Source organism: Piliocolobus tephrosceles, chromosome 8 (assembly GCF_002776525.5).
Source record: "Piliocolobus tephrosceles isolate RC106 chromosome 8, ASM277652v3, whole genome shotgun sequence".
Classification (NCBI taxonomy): Eukaryota; Metazoa; Chordata; class Mammalia; order Primates; family Cercopithecidae; genus Piliocolobus; species Piliocolobus tephrosceles.
Window position 1 is genome coordinate 63,162,840 of NC_045441.1, and position 17,479 is coordinate 63,180,318.

General features: G+C 37.3%; 1 protein-coding gene across 2 annotated transcripts in view; it reads left to right on the forward strand.

Annotated features, from left to right (window-relative positions):
• Positions 1-17,479, forward strand: part of SNX13 (sorting nexin 13) — a 214,013-nt gene that overhangs the window by 182,075 nt on the left and 14,459 nt on the right. The window contains exon 27 of one of the 2 annotated variants that reach the window (XM_031936048.1): positions 1,614-1,669. The exons of the other annotated variant lie outside the window; for it this stretch is intronic. Within the exon in view, the coding sequence (XP_031791908.1) occupies positions 1,614-1,654 (41 nt within the window). The 3' untranslated portion in view covers positions 1,655-1,669. Of the gene's footprint in view, positions 1-1,613; positions 1,670-17,479 lie in introns of those variants that run through there. 2 annotated transcript variants of the gene reach the window in all.

Consider the following 17,479-nt stretch of genomic DNA (forward strand, 5'->3'; position numbering starts at 1 on the left):
GTATTCTTTAAATGTGTGCATTTTATACTGTGTGAATTATATCTCAATACAGTTATTGAAAATGAAAACTTCAAAAAGTTTATGAAGTAAATATTCTTTCTATTTAATAGATAAAGTAACTGAGGCTTGCTGAAGGCCACTATGGCTAGGATTCAAAAGTGGTTTGTCAACTCCAAAACCTGGATTGCTCTTTTTATAAAAACTTTTAATGTCCGGGCTTTTAATTTAAGTTTTAGATGGAACCTTGGCTCCGTCACTCACTGTCTTCTCCTGCTTCTCTTTCCTTTTTATTATTTAAAAAATTTTAGTAGCTGTAGGGGTGCAAGTGGTTTTTGGTTACAGGGGTGAATTGTATAGTGATAAAGCCTCGGATTTTAATCTACCCATCACCTGAATAGTGTACATTTTACTCAACGGGTGATTTTGTTGTCCCTCGCCCTGCTCCCACCTTCCTCCCTTTTGAGTCTCCAGTGTCTATTGTATGCCTTAGCATACCCATAGCTTAGCTCTAGCTTATAAGTGAGAACATGAGGTATTTGGTTTTATGTTCCTGAGTTACTTCACTTAGGATAATGGCCTCCAGTTTCATCCAAGTTGATGCAAAATACATTACTTCATTCATTTTTATAGCTGAGTAGTATTCCATGGAATGTATATGCCACATTTTCTTTGTCCACTCATCAGTTGTTAGGCACTCAGGTTGATTCCATATCTTTGCAACTGTGAATTGTGCTGTAATAAACATATGCATGCAGGTGTCTTTTTGGTATAATGACCTCTTTTCCTTTGGGTAGATACCCAGTAGTCAGATTACTGGATCAAATGATAGACCTACCTTTTAGTTCTTTGAGAAATCTCCATACTGTTGTCCATAGAGGTTGTACTAATTTACATTCCCACCAATGGTGTGTAAGTGATCCCTTTTTACCACATCAGCACCAACATCTATTATTTTTTGATTTTTCAATAATGGGCATTCTGACTAGGGTAAGGTGGTATCTCATTGTGTTTTTAACTTGCATCTCTCTGATGATTAGTGATGTTGAGCATTTTTTCATGTTTGTTGGCCCTTTATATGTCTTTTGAGAAATGTCTTTTCATGTTTTTTGCCCAGTTTTTAAATGGGATTATTTGGGGTTTTTTCTTGCTGATTTCTTTAAGTTCCTTGTAGATTCTGGATATTAGTCCTTTGTTAGATGTATAGTTTGCAAATATTTTCTCCTATTCTGTCAGTTAGCTATTTACTATGTTGTTTATTTCTTTGGCTGTGCAGAAGGCTTTTAGTTTAATTAAGTCCCATTTATTTATTTTTGTTTCTGTTGCATTTGCTTTGGCAGTCTTAGTCATAAATTATTTGCCTAGGCCAATGTCTAGAAGAGTTTTTCCTAGGTTTTCTTCTAGAATTCTTTTTTGTTTGTTTGTTTGTGAGACAGGGTCCCTCTCTATCACCCAGGCTGGAGTGCAGTGGGGTCATCATGGCTCACTGCAGCCTCAACTTCCCGGACTCAAGCAATCCTCCCACCTCTCACCCAAGTAGCTGGGACTATAGGCATGTGCCACGACACCTAGGTAACTTAAACAAAATAATAATAATTTTGTTTTTTTTCTTGTAGAAACAAGGGCCTCCCTGTGTCGTCCACACTTCAGGACTTGAACTCCTGAGCTCAAGCTGTCCTCCCACCTCGGCCTGCCAGAGTGCTGGGATTATAAGCGTGAGCCACTACACCCTGCTCTTTCTAGAATGTTTATGTCTTTAAGTGTTACATTTATGTCTTTAATCCATCTTGAGTTAATTTCTGCATATGGTGAGAGACAGTGATCCAGTTTCATTCTTCTGCATGTGGCTATCCAATTTTCCCAGCACCATTTATTGAATAGGGTGTTCTTTCCCCAGTGGTTGTTTTTTTTTTTTTTTTTTTTTTTTTTGGCTGCTTTGTCAAAGATAAGTTGGTTGTAGGATTTGGCCTTATTTTTGGGTTTGCAGTTCTGTTCCATTGGTCTGTGTGTCTACTTTTATGCCAGTACCATACTGTCTTGGTTACTATAGCTTTGTAGCGTAATTTCAAGTCAGGTAATGTGATGCTTTCGGATTGGTTATTTTTGCTTAGGATTGCTTTGGCTACTCAGGGTATCATATGGTTCCGCATAAATTTTAGAGTTTTTTTTCTAATTCTGTGAAAAATGATTTTGGTATTTTGATAGGAATTACATTGAATTTGTAAATTGCTTTGGACTATGTGGTCATTTTTACAATGTTAATTATTCCAATCCATGAGCATAGAATTTTTCCATTTGTTGTGTCATCTTTGATTTCTTTCATCAGTGTTTTGTAGTTCTCCTTGTAGAGATCTTTCACCTCCTTGCTTAAGTATATTCCTAGGGGTTCTTTGTTTTTGTTTTGCTTTTTTTTTGGGTGGAGTCTCGCTCTGTCGCCCAGGCTGGAGTGCAGTGGCACAATCTCGGCTCACTGCAAGCTCCACCTCCCGGGTTCATGCCATTCTCCTGCCTCAGCCTCCTGCGTAGCTGGGACTACAGGCGCCCGCCACCATGCCCGGCTAATTTTTTGTATTTTTAGTAGAGACTGGGGTTTCACTGTGTTAGCCAGGATGGTCTCAATCTTCTGACCTTGTGATCTGCCTGCCTCGGCCTCCCAAAGCGCTGGGATTACAGACGTGAGCCACCGTGCCCGGCCTTGTTTTGCTTTTTTGCATCTATTGTAAATGGAACTGAGTTCTTGATTTGATTTTCAGCTTGGTTGTTATTGGTGTATAGCAGTGCTACTGATTTATGTATGTTGATTTTGTAATCTGAGACCTTTCTGAATTCATTTATCAAAACTAAGAGTCTTTTGGAGGAATCTTTATGGTTTTTGAGGTATAATATTATATCATTGACATATAGTTTGACTTCCTCTTTTCTGATTTAGATGGCCTTTATTTCTTTCTCTTGCCTGATTGCTCTGTCTAGGACTTCCAGTATGATGTTGAGTAAGTGTGGTGAAAGTCAAAGCCTAGATTCTTGACCATGATATTCTCATATTGTAAGATCTTAGAACATCATGGTCTTAAAACATGATGCTAGAGAGAGAACCTGTAGTAGCTTTTAAAAGAGCCTTATAGTCTTAGATCTTTCAGGGAGGGAGCCATTTCTTAATGGTCATGCCTGGCTTCTATGAAAGATTATTCTGACATGATTCTGGTTCACTATTCCATTGAGGTGTAGTTTCAGGATTCTGAAGCTATTCATTGGTTGCTAAGACTTTGATGAGGCAAACTGATGTGTAGGGTACAGAAAGCTCTTTTCCATTGCAGAGAACATTTACTAGGATATGCTGAGTCCATATGCTTTGAAAGTTTATTATGTTTCAACATCACCTGATGATCCTGTTGAATTGCAAATGTCTATGCTCCACCCCAGACACACGGAGACAAAAACTGAATATCATAGTATGGTGATTTTTATCAGCAGGGAAGGATAAGAGCATGGAATCTGGTGATAACTCGTGGGTTTCTGTGAATAGGCAGTGTTAACCAGGGAACTTAGTGAGCAATGGGCTGCTGTATGCAAGAAGCTGAACCCTGGTCATTTTCTGTGGAGCTCAGAGCGCCTTGCTTCAAGTCTAGGACCACAACAGTGGCCGGAGAAGCAATATTTTCATGTAGGGGAATCTGATACATGCTTTGACTACATTGGTAAAAATAATTTGTCCTTTTTGAAGCAACTTGAACAATCAAGAAAAATATGAAGTGTTAAGTAGAATTGTCCCAAACCTTTCCACCAGAACATAATCCCAGATATTATATGACTCTGAGCCTATGTACGTTTAGAGATAGTCTTATACAGTTTTATATAAGTGGGACAGTACAATCAATACATGATATACTGTAGACTTGCTATCAATATCTTTGGGACTGCCATGTTTTAGGAAGAAAATATTTCATTGTTAAAGGAAATAAGGCAGCTTGGTTTTCATTCTCTACTGTTTCATAACAGTACCATTTTACATGAAGCATAAAAACAATCCCAGTCTTAGAATACATATCTCAAATCAACAGATCACAAAATTTTCGTTGACATTTGTATTATTACTCTTTCCCTCCCTGTACTGCCAGACTAATCTTTTTCAAAAGGGTTAAAGTAAATCATTAATTTCTATTGTAAATTTTTAGCAGTGGTGGAAATATTATGGTCAAGAAATTTTTATTAGTGCTTTCTAGCATGATTCTACACAGGTCCTCAGAAATAAAGATTGTCATGTTTTAGAGTTTATAAATTTTAAGTCATTTTTTTATATGTGGAAGGACAGAATATTAGTTCTTTGTCAGTGAGCTTTCTTGCAAATCTAAAATTCTACTAGGGCAAGAATCATCTTACAAGCTATTCTCTCCACTTCATGGTACTTCGTAGTAAGCATACACTGGGAACATACCCAGTAAATGTTCACTGACAGAAATCCTAGAATTTTTGAAAGTCAAACTTTGGATCCTCATAATCGTTTTTCCTATCTTCACGAATTTCTGTGGACTATTTTCTGCTTTTATGATGGGGGATGTCTACATGAGACTGAAATTCTTTATTCTAACTGGGAAGAAGAGGTAGGTTATTCCAAAAAAGGAATTAGGTGGAAGAAATTTTGTTTTCAGACATATCCTAAAAATATTAGTTGATTTTCATGAGAAATGCTCAATTTGATCTGCATAAATGAGAAAGAGTAAATCATTTTTATTCATGATTAAGTGGATTAACTCTTAGTAGGAATTAAGGAAACATCTTGGACAAACAGACAAAAACCTTTTATGCTAAATGGTAGGACATTGAAATGTAAAAATGTATATTTGACACTTTTCCCACCACATATAACTTCCTATTCCCTCTCTTTGTATGAATTCATCTTCTTTTTTTACAGGTGTATTCCTCCCTCCAGAAAATATTAAAATTCTCAGGATATCCATAAATAAGCAAGACACATTTTTACTTTGAAGGGGTTTCACATATAACTATTCTGCTTGTTACCACCTCCACCCATGAATTGGAGACCTTGATAAAAGTGAAAACTAAACTTTCTTTAAAAAGCATAAAAACAAATCATTTATTAAAAATTTTTCCCTTTTGTGTGTTCCCAAGAGACCACGTTGGCTCACGAGTTCTCCTAACCCATCGCATGCAGTATCTGTTTTCTTTGCTTTTTTTGCTGAGCCTGATGGAAATTTCTGGGCACTGGGGTCAGGAGGGAGTGAGGGAAATGGTTCTCAGTTTTTGAAGAGTTAGTGTTAGAAGTCCAACTATATATTTGATCATATGCTTTTAACAATGTTATTTACTAACTAACCCATTATCACATGAACATAGTGACAGAGAAAAAACAAAGAGAGAAAATGTAGAAAAAGCATAAATTTACATTAATAGTGCTAAGCATGTCCTCCTTTCCGGCCAAAGAACTTTGTCAAATGAACTTAAGAGAACCTTTTCATGTTGGCACTCACATGTGGACACCACAGCTGAATAAAAAAATAAAAACTGAATAAAAACCGCTGCTTATGCTGAAAGAATTCTTAAGGTTTTCCTTTGAATGTTACCATCAAGACTTGGGGTGAGAACTCTCAACTTGATCACCCTTCACACAGACATGAATGTTAGAATAACTGAATTCAGGCCCAATTAAGGATTTTCAGTTTTTATGGATATCCACTTATTTAGAGAGAGATTCTTAATTTTCAGGAAAATGTCAGTCTAAATTTATATGATCCTCAAAGAGAGGCAAAGGCATTTGCAGAGACCACTGAATTCCATTCAAAAGGAAAAGGCGGACACATAGCGCTAGTTCATATTGCTCTGCTAAGGATTTCACTTCCATTCTGAAATTATAGCTAAAGGCAGTTAAGTTGCTTAAGAAAGTGTGGGGCCCTATTGAGAGAATCAGAAAATGTTGGGAAACTGAAACAAATAGGATTCACCACTTTCCACTTCCATGTTCTATAATATCAGTAAACAGCAGGAAACTAAATCATATCACTATAGAAAATCACCTTCACTAAAAGGAGGAGAGGAAGGAAAGGAGGAAGGAAGAGAAGACCACAAAACAACCAGAAAACAAATAACAAAATGGCAAGAGTGAGTCCTTACTTGTCAGTAATAACATTGAGTGTAAATTGACTAAACTTTCCAAACCACAGAGTAACTGAATAGATTAAAAAAATAAGACACAGTGATCTGTTGCCTATAGGAAACACACTTCACCTATAAAGACATAGACTGAAAAGAAAGGGGTAAAAATAGATATTCCATGCACATAGAAATAAAAAAAGAGCAGGAGTAGCTATCCTTAGATCAGACAAAATAGATATCAAGACAAAAACTCTGAGACAAAGAAAGTCATTATATGATGATAAGGGGGTCAATTCAGCAAGAAGATATTATAATTTTAAATATATACGCACCCAACATTGGTTCACCCAGATATATAAAGCAGATATTATTAGAGATAGATAGGGTAGAGAAGGGATAAGTCCATCCTGAAGCTAAAGCCACAGCACTACGTTTGATTTCTGCCAACAGTAGTTTATTGAAGCCACCCCACATTGTCCACTGAGTACATCTAGAAATGCTAGCTAAAACAAATGAACACTAGTTTGAAGACATTGACCTACTACCAAAGCAATCAAACTGTGGCACCATGATCCCAGAGAGAAGGTAAGAGGGAAGGTGTGTACTTTTCCTTCAAAAACATTAGTTGATTTGTGAAACCAAACCAAGAAGCTAAGAAGCCAAACAGCTGCTGCTAAGAAGCTGGAAACTGAGTAGAGCTTTGAGCTTTCTCACAAGGGTAGGGGAATAAAAGTGAGGTTTCAAGGCCCATCAAGGTAGAGTGACACTGGAAACACCCATATTTCCAGTAACGATGCCAGAAAGGGCTAGAGCCTAGGAGAGAGGGAAAATTGGAAAAATACCAGCCTTTATAAAGACTGAAACCTGGTTTTGATACAGTTAAAGCCCACGTTCTATTATGATCATTTATTATGATATGGTACATCTGCCTGTACCATAACTGCCTATCCCACCCACCCTCAAAAGATAAAATAAATCCTTTCTGGGGGAATGTAACATCAGCCAGAGATTCAAGTTACCTCTAGAATCTATCATTCAATTCTTTATTTTATTGTGCAAGAAAAGAGAAACAAATGACCAAAAAAAAAAAAAAAAAAAGAAAAAAGAAAAGAAAAAAGATATTAGAAACCAACCCATAAGTGATTTAGTTATTGGAATTTTCCTACATAGACTGTAACATAACTGTAAGTATTATTTTAATAAAATAGGTAAGATGGAGAATTTCACCAAAATCAAAACTTTGCAAAAAAATAATAAAATGAAAATTCGCATACTGAAAAATAACTATAGATGAGTTTAAACAGCAGATTGGGAATCTCAGGAGAATTATTGGATAGAAAGATAAATCAGGAGAAAATACACAGACAGAGATGAAAAAACTAAAAAGTACATGACAGCAAAATGGTCTACCATGTGTAACAGTAGTCTCCAAAACGTAGAATAGAATGGGACAAAAGAAATATTGGAAATGATACTGGGTGAGAATTCTCTGAAACAAATAAAAGTTATCAATCCACATACTGAAAAAGCTCTATAAACCCCAAGTAGGAAAAATACAAAGAAATCACACCTCAGCACATCCTACTGCAACTGTTAAAAAACAAAGATGAAGAGAAAATATTCAGAGAAATCAAAAGAAAAAATACATAACAAATAGACAGGAGTAACAATAAGACAGCTGAATTCTCCACAGAAACGACAGAACCAGAAGGCAATGAAATGACACCTTTAAAGTCCTGAAAGAAAATAGCCACCAACTTAGAATTATACATCCAATAAATAGGTCTTTCAAAAATGAAGACAAAGTAAAGATATTCATAGATAAAAACAAATACAATTTGCTACTTTCACTAGACACACATTAAAAAACAAAACAAAACAAAAAATCTGCCGGGCATGGTGGCTCACGCCTGTAATCCCAGAACTTTGGGAGGTTGAGGTGAATGGATCACTTGAGCCCAGGAGTTTCAGACAAGCCTGGACAACATGGTGAAACCCTGTCTCTACAAAAAACAAACAGATACAACAGTTAGCTGGTTGTGGTGATGCACACCTGTGGTCCCAGCTACTTGGGAGCCTGAGGTGGGAGGATCGTTTGAATCTGGGAAACGGAGGTTGCAGTGAGCTGAGATCGTGCCTCTGCACTTCAGCCTGGGTGAGAGAGCAGGACTCTGTCTCTAATAAATAAATAAAATGAAATGAAATAAAATAAAGTAAAATAAAAAAGGAAAATAGAAAACTAACTTCAGAAAGAAGGAAAATGATTCAGGATAAAGCATTGAAGTGCAGGAAAGATGGAAAGGGTAAATAAATGGGCAAATATAAATATTTACAATGTAAAGAATGTTTTATGAAATCTAAAATATGAAGAGTTAAAATACATGATAATTATAACACAAAAGGCAGGAAAGTGAAGAATGCAGTTACAGTGTTGTAAGATTCCTGAACTGTCTGGGAAATGATAAAAGTCAATGATGCATGTTATAATCCCTAATATCTATCCAGTAAAAGCAGTGTAAAATTTTATGTATATATAAAGCTAGTAAAGGGCAATAATGAAATGCTAAACATAATTGACTAATGCAGAGAAAGGCAAAAATGAAGAAAAGGTAATATAAAACAGGTGGACCAAATTGAAAAAAAAACAGTAATATGGTAGACTGAAACCCAAATACATATATTAAATAGAAATGGAATTCAAAATCAAGAATTGTGAGGCTAAATTTAAAAAATAAAGCATATACAAATACATTCAAGAGCTACACCTTACACATAAAGAGAAATAATGAAAATAAATGGATAAAAAATGCAAATTGTAACCAACAAAACAACAGGTATGCTAATATCAGATAAAGTAGACTTTAGGAAAAGTGTTTCTTGACATAGAGGGGGATGCTTCATGATTATAAAAGGATCAGTACAACAAGAAATTGTACAAGTTTCATGTATGTATCTAATAATATGACTTCAGCTTCAAAATATATAAAGCCAAATTAATGATAATAAGTAGACAATAAATGATATAAGGAGACAAATCCACAATTATAGTGCGAGATTATATCTATTTCACTAACAAGTGTATTAATAGCAAGCATACAAAGTAAATCTATAATGTTACAAAAGACTTGAATAACTAACTCAATTCTCAAACTTGACCTGCGTAACGTATAGTTTTAGATGTGATCATGGAGTACTGGTTGTATTTTTTTAAAATGTATTTATCAGTTAGAGAAACATACTAATATAGTTACAAGTAAAAAAAGAAAAAGACCTTGAAGATCCTAGCCTTACATAAGTAGTGGGGAATAGAAGATGGACTGGAAAAGATAATGGAAGCGCAAGCAACAATAGAGAAGTTGTATGGCACAGACTTCTGGCCATAATATTGGAGTGAGACTGAAAAACAACAGGCAACCCAAAGACAAATAATTTCAAAACACATCTTTCAGTGCTTTAGGTTGCTCATATCATTATGCTTCACAAAAATTTTTTCAAGTGTGATAATAACATGGGATATTTAATAAACAATCTTATTAATACAACAGTGATATTCCAGCATTTTATGTGTATGTTAATTTAATAAAATTTTGTTGTAAAACTGTAAAAAATAGTCTCCCATTTCTTCTGTTCATATGCATAATTGCTTTGATATTTTATGGTAATTTCCCTTTTCGAGTGAAAACTTTTTCAACCATATATGTAATTGGAATGCTATAAATAAGTAATTAGGTTCTTTCTGCAAAAAAATAAGTATAAGAGTCTTAATGGATGTAAGCCTTTTATAGTTACACTAGTTAATTTATGCTTTCCTCTCAAAGTCAATTTTTAGCTCAGTTAATTCTTCCTGAAAATGATGGCTAACATGTTCCATTTCTTTTTAAAAAGCGGGTAAATCACAGAAAATTGTATTGTAAAAATCATATAGATCATTGAATGTCTATATGATAATTATAACAGCTTCCTATTGAGAGTGTATATATTTAGTTCATTAGTTTAAACCAGTCATTTTCTAATTGCTGCAGGAATGGAAACTGAAAATTCTCTGGGCAAGCCTCCTTTAAAATTATGTAAAATTATCTATAAACTTTCATTAAGCTTTCTTTTACTTTAATAATCTTTTTCTTCTCCCTAAAGAAGGACTTCATTTAACCTTCAAATGAAAGAGGTTATTATTTGAAAGGGATTCATGTAACTTCACAATATTTTAATTTCCTTAATATTTTATTTGATAGACTAAAAAATAGTATTTAATAATGGTATCAAATATTAAACCAAAAAAGTCAAATAATTTCCTTTGGAGGGTCAACTTATTTCCTTTTGTAGCATAATGTATACAAACTCTTCTTTATGTCATCAAACATTTACAAAATAATCTATCATTCAAAGGGTTACTCTCACTATAAATAGAACTAAAGCCATCTATTGATTTGTTCAGTTTCTCACTATAATTCTTAGCAATTAATTGTCAAGGAATAATATAGTGAATTGCCAAAACATCTGTTGCCACTTTTTAAAAGCCGCTCTTAACGTATGTTGCCAACTAATCATAGCTGTAGCTTTATCTTTTGCACAAGGAACAATTTTAGGAAAAGGAATACTTTTCCCCATTAATTTTTAGAGTTTCAAACATTGACGAATCTTACATTGTCAGTATGTTTTTAAAAATCAGCCCTTCCATTGCTTTTTATCCTTAAACCTATTACATAAGTATAAGACCTCATCACACAGAATACATGTTCATTTGGTTTTCATTATACTTATTAGGCAACTGAATTTTGCCATCTTTCACCACATTATTGGTTATCCTTAAAATAGTATTATTCTTTAATAGAAGGTGACACATTTATTTAGATTTTTTTCTGTCATACTCTAAAAATCCTGTCATATACCTGGTAGCATCACCTTTTCTCCATTTTGTGAATAGACAAAAAATAAATTGTTTTCTGGGAAAAACTTGGAGATCAACATATTGGAGAGAAAGAAACACTTTAGTCCAAACTTTTATTGGAGAAAACAATGTCTTGGTTAATTTGGAATTGAAATGTTGATTCTTTCTCTATATTCTTATCTGTGGACATATCGTTGATGATGGTATCTGGGCTCAGAAACATGCAAGATAAAACAAAAAGAGTCTGGTATTTGGACTTTAGTCAAATGTGTTGTAATTGTGTAATAGTATTAGATGATAACTGCAGAAATACTGTTAGAGCCTCAATAAGAGAAGTTCTGACAAGTATAGGCTAGTTCACTTTAGCTGATGTGGGCTACAGATATGGGATTCTTATTTATTTTATTTTATTTTTATAATAATTATATATATTTTTTGAAACAGAGTCTCACTCTGTCACCCACGCTGGAGTACAATGGCATGATCACAGCTCATTGAAGCCTCAAATTCCTGGGCTCCAGTGATCCTCCTGCCTCAGCCTCCTGAGTAGCTAGGACTATAGGTGTGCATCACCACACCTGGCTAATTGAAAATTTTGTTGTTGTTTTTGTTGAGACAGGGTCTCACTTTGTTGCCCAGGCTGGTCTTGGACACCTGGCTTCAAGCAATCCTCCTGCCTCAGCCTCCCAAAACTCTGGGATTACAGGCGTGAGTCACTGTGCCAGGCCAGAAGATTTCTTTTAAACAAATGCAACGTTTAAAACTCCCCCAATTTTTCCCTTTTGCCCTCTGAAGGTTTGCTGAAAATCAACTGTCAAAAGGCAGATTAACATGAGAAAAGAAAGGGATCCCAAATGTATTAACATACACATGTGTGCATGGGATTCATACAAAATATGAACACTCAAAGGGCTTAGATGGTTGACACCTTTATCCCTTCTTGAGGTTATAGAAAGAATAGGGGCTTGGAGTGTGGTAAAACAGATTATGAGAGGGAGAGAAGGGGAAAGGCATGGCTAGCAAGGGTGATCTTGTTATGTACATGCAATCTCACTAGTAGCAGCTCCCAGAAAGAATAAATGTCTTTCCTAGATCCAGACTGGAGGGGAGGCGTTGTCAGAGAAAGACTGGCTATTTATTTCACTAATGTAGATTTTTCTCTACAGATGCAAATCTCCTCCACAAAAGGCAGCTTTGCAGGACTATTTCTGTCTGTAGGCCCTCTGAATAGTCCTCTCAAAATGTGTCAAAGAAGTATATTTTGGGGTGAAATATTTTTGGTTTCCTTTAGTTCCTCATTTGAAACTTTATTTTCAGAAAGTTTCACATATTAAAGTAGGATTGGTAGCCATGGAGAGATTTGGGGTAGAGGTTGTGAGATAAGAGATTGGCAAAGGGGAAGAAAAAAAACCATAGATGGGAACAAGTCACCCGTATCTTCTTGACTCAATCCTGAGTCCTAAGAGGATAGATCAGCTCAGTTCAACAGTTGTGTCTCATTTCAAGAGATGGCATTGCTGATGGGCCTCAAAGCTAGGCATCTATATATGGTATAGACGAACAGATCTTAACAAGAGACATTTCTATGAAGAAAAAAGAAAATCCAAGATTAATGTCTGGAGTCATCTATAAGCTTATTTTTCTAGAGTCTCTAAAGCATTTTCAGTTGGAGTGGGTAGGCAGTGACAAGCTGATGGATTTTTCTAAATTGGGTTTGAATCATGAACTTTCTGAATAGTCCATACATCAATAGGCATGAAGGCTGTTTATATTTAAGTTAATGTGGTGATTTTTCCCAAAATTTATATCAAGTTGTCCAGCTTCAGTTTTTAGGGTTAATTTTTCATAATTATAAGTCAGATGAGTGGGAGACCAAAAAAGTCATAATGTTATTTTAGTCCTCCATCAGTTCAATCTCACGTACTTAATTCTTGTTCTGCTTGACGTTAGGTTAGCAGTTCCTTGAGTCCAGTTTTGTTCATGGGATGTTTTGAAATTCTTACCTCATCCTGTTGAATAATCAGCACAGGCCCGTATTTCAGAGTACCTGTCAGTCGTTCCTCCTTTTCATGAACCTCCTTAACATATCTAATCAGGTTGTTTATTTTTCTCTCTTTTGGATGTTTCAGGAGCCCTCTGTAACACACCAAGGCTAGTTTGAGTTCAAAAAGCTTAATTTGGATTTTGAAATTTGATGTTGGGAAGACTATCAGACATGTTAAAGGCTTAAAACACTTTATAAAAATAGGAAAGTTTTAAAACACTTTATCAAAATAAGATTACAGGTTGCTATAAAATAATAGTCATTCATTAGCCAAAGTGATAATTAAAAGATTTCAAAAAGCAAAAATATCTTAGTGTTTGACAGAGAGGAGATTCAGTTTTCCATACAACATGAGGAAACAGAATTTCTCTCCTTTTCTCCCCCCGCCCACCATTTATTGCAGTTTACTCAAAAATGAAAAATTTGTTTTTTTACTATTACTAAAAATACATAAAAATCTTCAAAAGAGATAGTCAAATTTTGCATTAGTATATTTTTGGTATTAAGGCTCAATAACCTCATACAAATTTTAAAACCCTTATAATAAAGTTGTTTAATTTTGGTCAATTTAACCACATGTTTTGAAATTCTCTTTTCCCCCAACTTTCTGACCCCATTTATTTTTATTTTTATTTATATCATTGTTTCCTTTCATTTTGGTTTTTGCTTTTTTTAAATTTCAACTTTCATTTAGATCCAGGGGTACATATGCAATAGTGTTAGAAGTGTGTATCACATGATGCTGAGGTTTGTGGTATGAATTATTCTGTCACCTAGACTGTGAACATAGTGCCCAAGAGATAGTTTTTCAATCCTTGTACCCCTGTTGATTCTCACCCTGCTATAAAGAACTACCTGAGACTGGATAATTTATGAAGAAAAGAGGTTTAATTGACTCACAGTTCCACTTGGCTGAGGAGGCCTCAGGAAACTTACAGTGATGGTGGAAGGTGAAGGGGAAGCAAGGCGCGTCTTACATGGAGGCAGGAGAGTGAGAGAGCAAGTCGGGGAAGTGTCACACTTTTAAACCAACAGATCTCATGAGAACTCTATCAAAAGAACAGCAAGGAGAAGTCCACCCCCATGATCCAATCACTTCCCACCAGGTCCCTCCTTCAGCACATGGGGATTACAATTCGACATGAGATTTGGGTGGGGACACAGAGCCAAACCATATTAACACCCCCTACATCCCCCTTCTAATAGGCCCCAGTGTCTGTTGTTCCCAGCTTTATATCCATGTGTACCCAATGTTTAGCTCCCACATGTAAGTGAGAACATCTGGTATTTGATATTCTGTTTCAGTGTTAATTTGCTTAGCGTATTGGTCTTCAGCTGCATCTATATGCTGCAAAGGACATAATTTTATTTATTTTTTTTATGACTAGTGTTCCATGGTGTATATGTGCTACATTTTCTTTATTGAATCCACCATTGATGAGCTCCTAGGTTGATTTCATGTCTTTGCTATTGTGAACAGTGCTGCGATAAATATGTGAGTGCAGGTGTCTTTTTAATAGAACAATTTATTTTCCTTTAGGCAGATACCCAGTAATTGCTTGGTCAAATGGTAGTTCTATTTTTAGGTGTTTGAGAAACCTCCAAACTGCTTTCCACAGTGGCTGAAGTAATTTACCTTCCCACCAACAACATATTGCGTTCCCTTTTCTCTGCAACTTCCCGAGCATCTGTTATTTTTTGACATCTTAATAATAGCTGCTGTAATTGGTGTGAGATGGTATCTCATTGTGGTTTTGTAATGCCACTCTTTGTCCTTTTTTACTTTTGTTAGTTTAAAGTCTGTTTTGTCCAATATAAGACTAGCTACTCTTGCTCTTTTTTGTTTTCCATTTGCATGATAGATCTTTCTCCAACTCTTGAATTTGAGTCTATGGGTTTCATTACATGTGAGATGAGCTCTTGAAGACAGCAGGTGGTTGGGTCTTTTTGTTGTTGTTGTTTGTTTTTTAATCCAACTTCCCACTCTGTACCTTTTAAGTGGGGTGTTGAGACCATCTACATTCAAAGTTAACATTGATATGGAAGGTTTGATCCTGTCTTGATATTTCATAGTGCCAGAATTCTTGTGCTGTTTTACTCTCATCTGGCAATGCTAATACTTCTAATTTTATAATTATTTTCATATGAATATTGATTTTTTTTCTTTCCCTATATATTTCTTTCCCTTTCCCCTCTCCCTAGGGGAGTGTGACTGTAGAGTACGTTGCATAGAATCCTTTGGATTTGCTTCTATAGCCCTGTGCACTTCTGTCAGAGGGCTTTATATTGGACTGTATGGTTTGACTTAGAGGCCACTAGATAGTGCTTTTAAGAGGCAGCTTTGACTCAAGCAGATGGATCTGTACCTGATCTTCATTTACTGTGAGATGTTCTCTGTTGTTGCAAGTAGAGGGCTGGACAGGGGTTCCCAGTGCCCTTAGGTTCCTATTCCATGGGAGACACAGCTGAGCAGAACTGGAGCCCCTGGCTTGCCCACGAATACCCCGTGGTGAGTGCAAGCACCAGCCCTGACAAAGGTGGCTGGGAGGAGCTCCTAAAGAAATGCACTGAGGTCTCTGCAACGGGGTGAGGAGGCTCCACCAGCTCTACGTGCTAGATAGGCAGGAATACGATCTGTTTCCCTATCATACGCCTGTCCCGGGACTCATGACTCCTAGTTCAGATGAACACTGTAGTCCATCTCTGGACCCCAATGTGATTGAGAGCCATGGTAAATGTCTATTTTGCCACTGGCCATGGAAGTGGTTTTAGGGTAGAACTTCTCACTCTGTCTAATACAGATCAGTTTATGGCTTGCTTGTTCTCTGATGTAGTAGCACTGCTGCTTTATGTAAAGTGGGGAGGGGGCTACACCTTTGGGCCTGTACAGGTGTGTGTTGACTGTGGTATTGTCAGCTGGTTTGGTTGGCCCAACCTCAGGCCCTAGGGAAGTGATCAGGTGCCAGCAGAGTTGACAAAGAGGTATTTAGTTCCACAGTTTCCAGGCCCTACTATGGCCCACTGGACAATGTGTATGAGTCCTGAAAGGGCTGGACCTTGATTGGGTGAGCCCAGAATTCAGGTGCTGACTATGATGGGGAGGGGTGGGCTGGTCCCCAGGTCACCTGCTGAACTCTCAGGTCGGGGCAGGTGGAATGCTTAGGTGGTGGGAGCCAGAAGGAAGATCACAGACCTGTGGTGCTAGGATTTTCAGAAGGGCTCTGGACCACAGCTGAAATGTGCATGTGAGAGCAGGGTAGGTGCACTGGGCAAGCCCCATTCGGCAGGGATCATCAGAGGTAGGGAGTTGTGTGCTGGGTAGTCTGTCTACTGCTCCTCTGTGTCTTGACTGTGGCATCCTTGCTGTTTGTGCACAGAAGTGCCCAGTTTCCTTGTTCCTTCCCTTGCCTGAGGGCAGTAGGGTGGGAACAACAGCAGCAGCACTTATGAAGGGCTTATCAGCCACCTGTGGGCGAATTGCTCCCAGAAGAACATAAAGCCATCATCGAAGAGTGTTCAGGTGGGGACAGGGTGACCCTGGGAGCCCAAGCTGCTGGGCCCTGCCTGGCGAGGAGCAGCAGGGATGCGGTTGCACAGTGAACAGTCTGGCCACCTCTTAGTGGGGCGGCTGCAGCACTCCTCTGAAGGGCACAAATATGCTCAGCCTCTTTATTCTCTTCATGGCCTTAGGAAAGAAGGGGCAGGAACAGCAAGAATGGTGATGGCAGAGTTAACTCTGGGAGTTCCATCCTAGACCGACCACAGAGTTTAGAAAGGCGCAGGTCATCTGCTCTGGGAGCCCAAATCAACAGGCCCTGCCTGGTGCAGAGCAGCAGGGGTTGGAGGATCAAGCAGTCTGCAGTCTGTGAGCTCCTCAGCACTGAGGCTGTGGCATTTGTCCTAGGGGAGTGCCAAAGAGCCTGTCATCTCTTTTTGGCAGGGCTATGGCAGCTGCTGCCAGGCTTCGCAGGGACCTAAGGCCTGTTGAGCTCTATGTGAACTTTGGTGCCTCTGCACAAGCTCCAGGTCACTCTCTGTGTCAGTCTGGAGGCCGAGAGGGGCCAGGGGTCTCCTGTGCCCAAGATTGCAAAGATCCACAGCTAAAGTGTGGATCCACGGGAGACTGTCACTCACTCCCCTTTTCACTGCATTAGGGAGATTCCCCTGCCTCCATGCCGGTTCCAAGAGGGCAACTGCCCAACTTTATTCCTCTCTGTTCTACCCATGTCCCTATTGCTTCCTTGCTGAATCCCAGCATGATCTCCTAGATGATTCATGTGAAGAACTAGTATTTACTTGCCTCTTTGTTGCCTCTTCATGAGAGTGCTGTACACTAGCTGCTTTGAGTCAACCATCTTTTCCCCTTTGTTTTTTTAATATTAAAATATTTTATTTATTTATTTATTTATTTATTTATTTATTTATTTATTTATTTATTTATT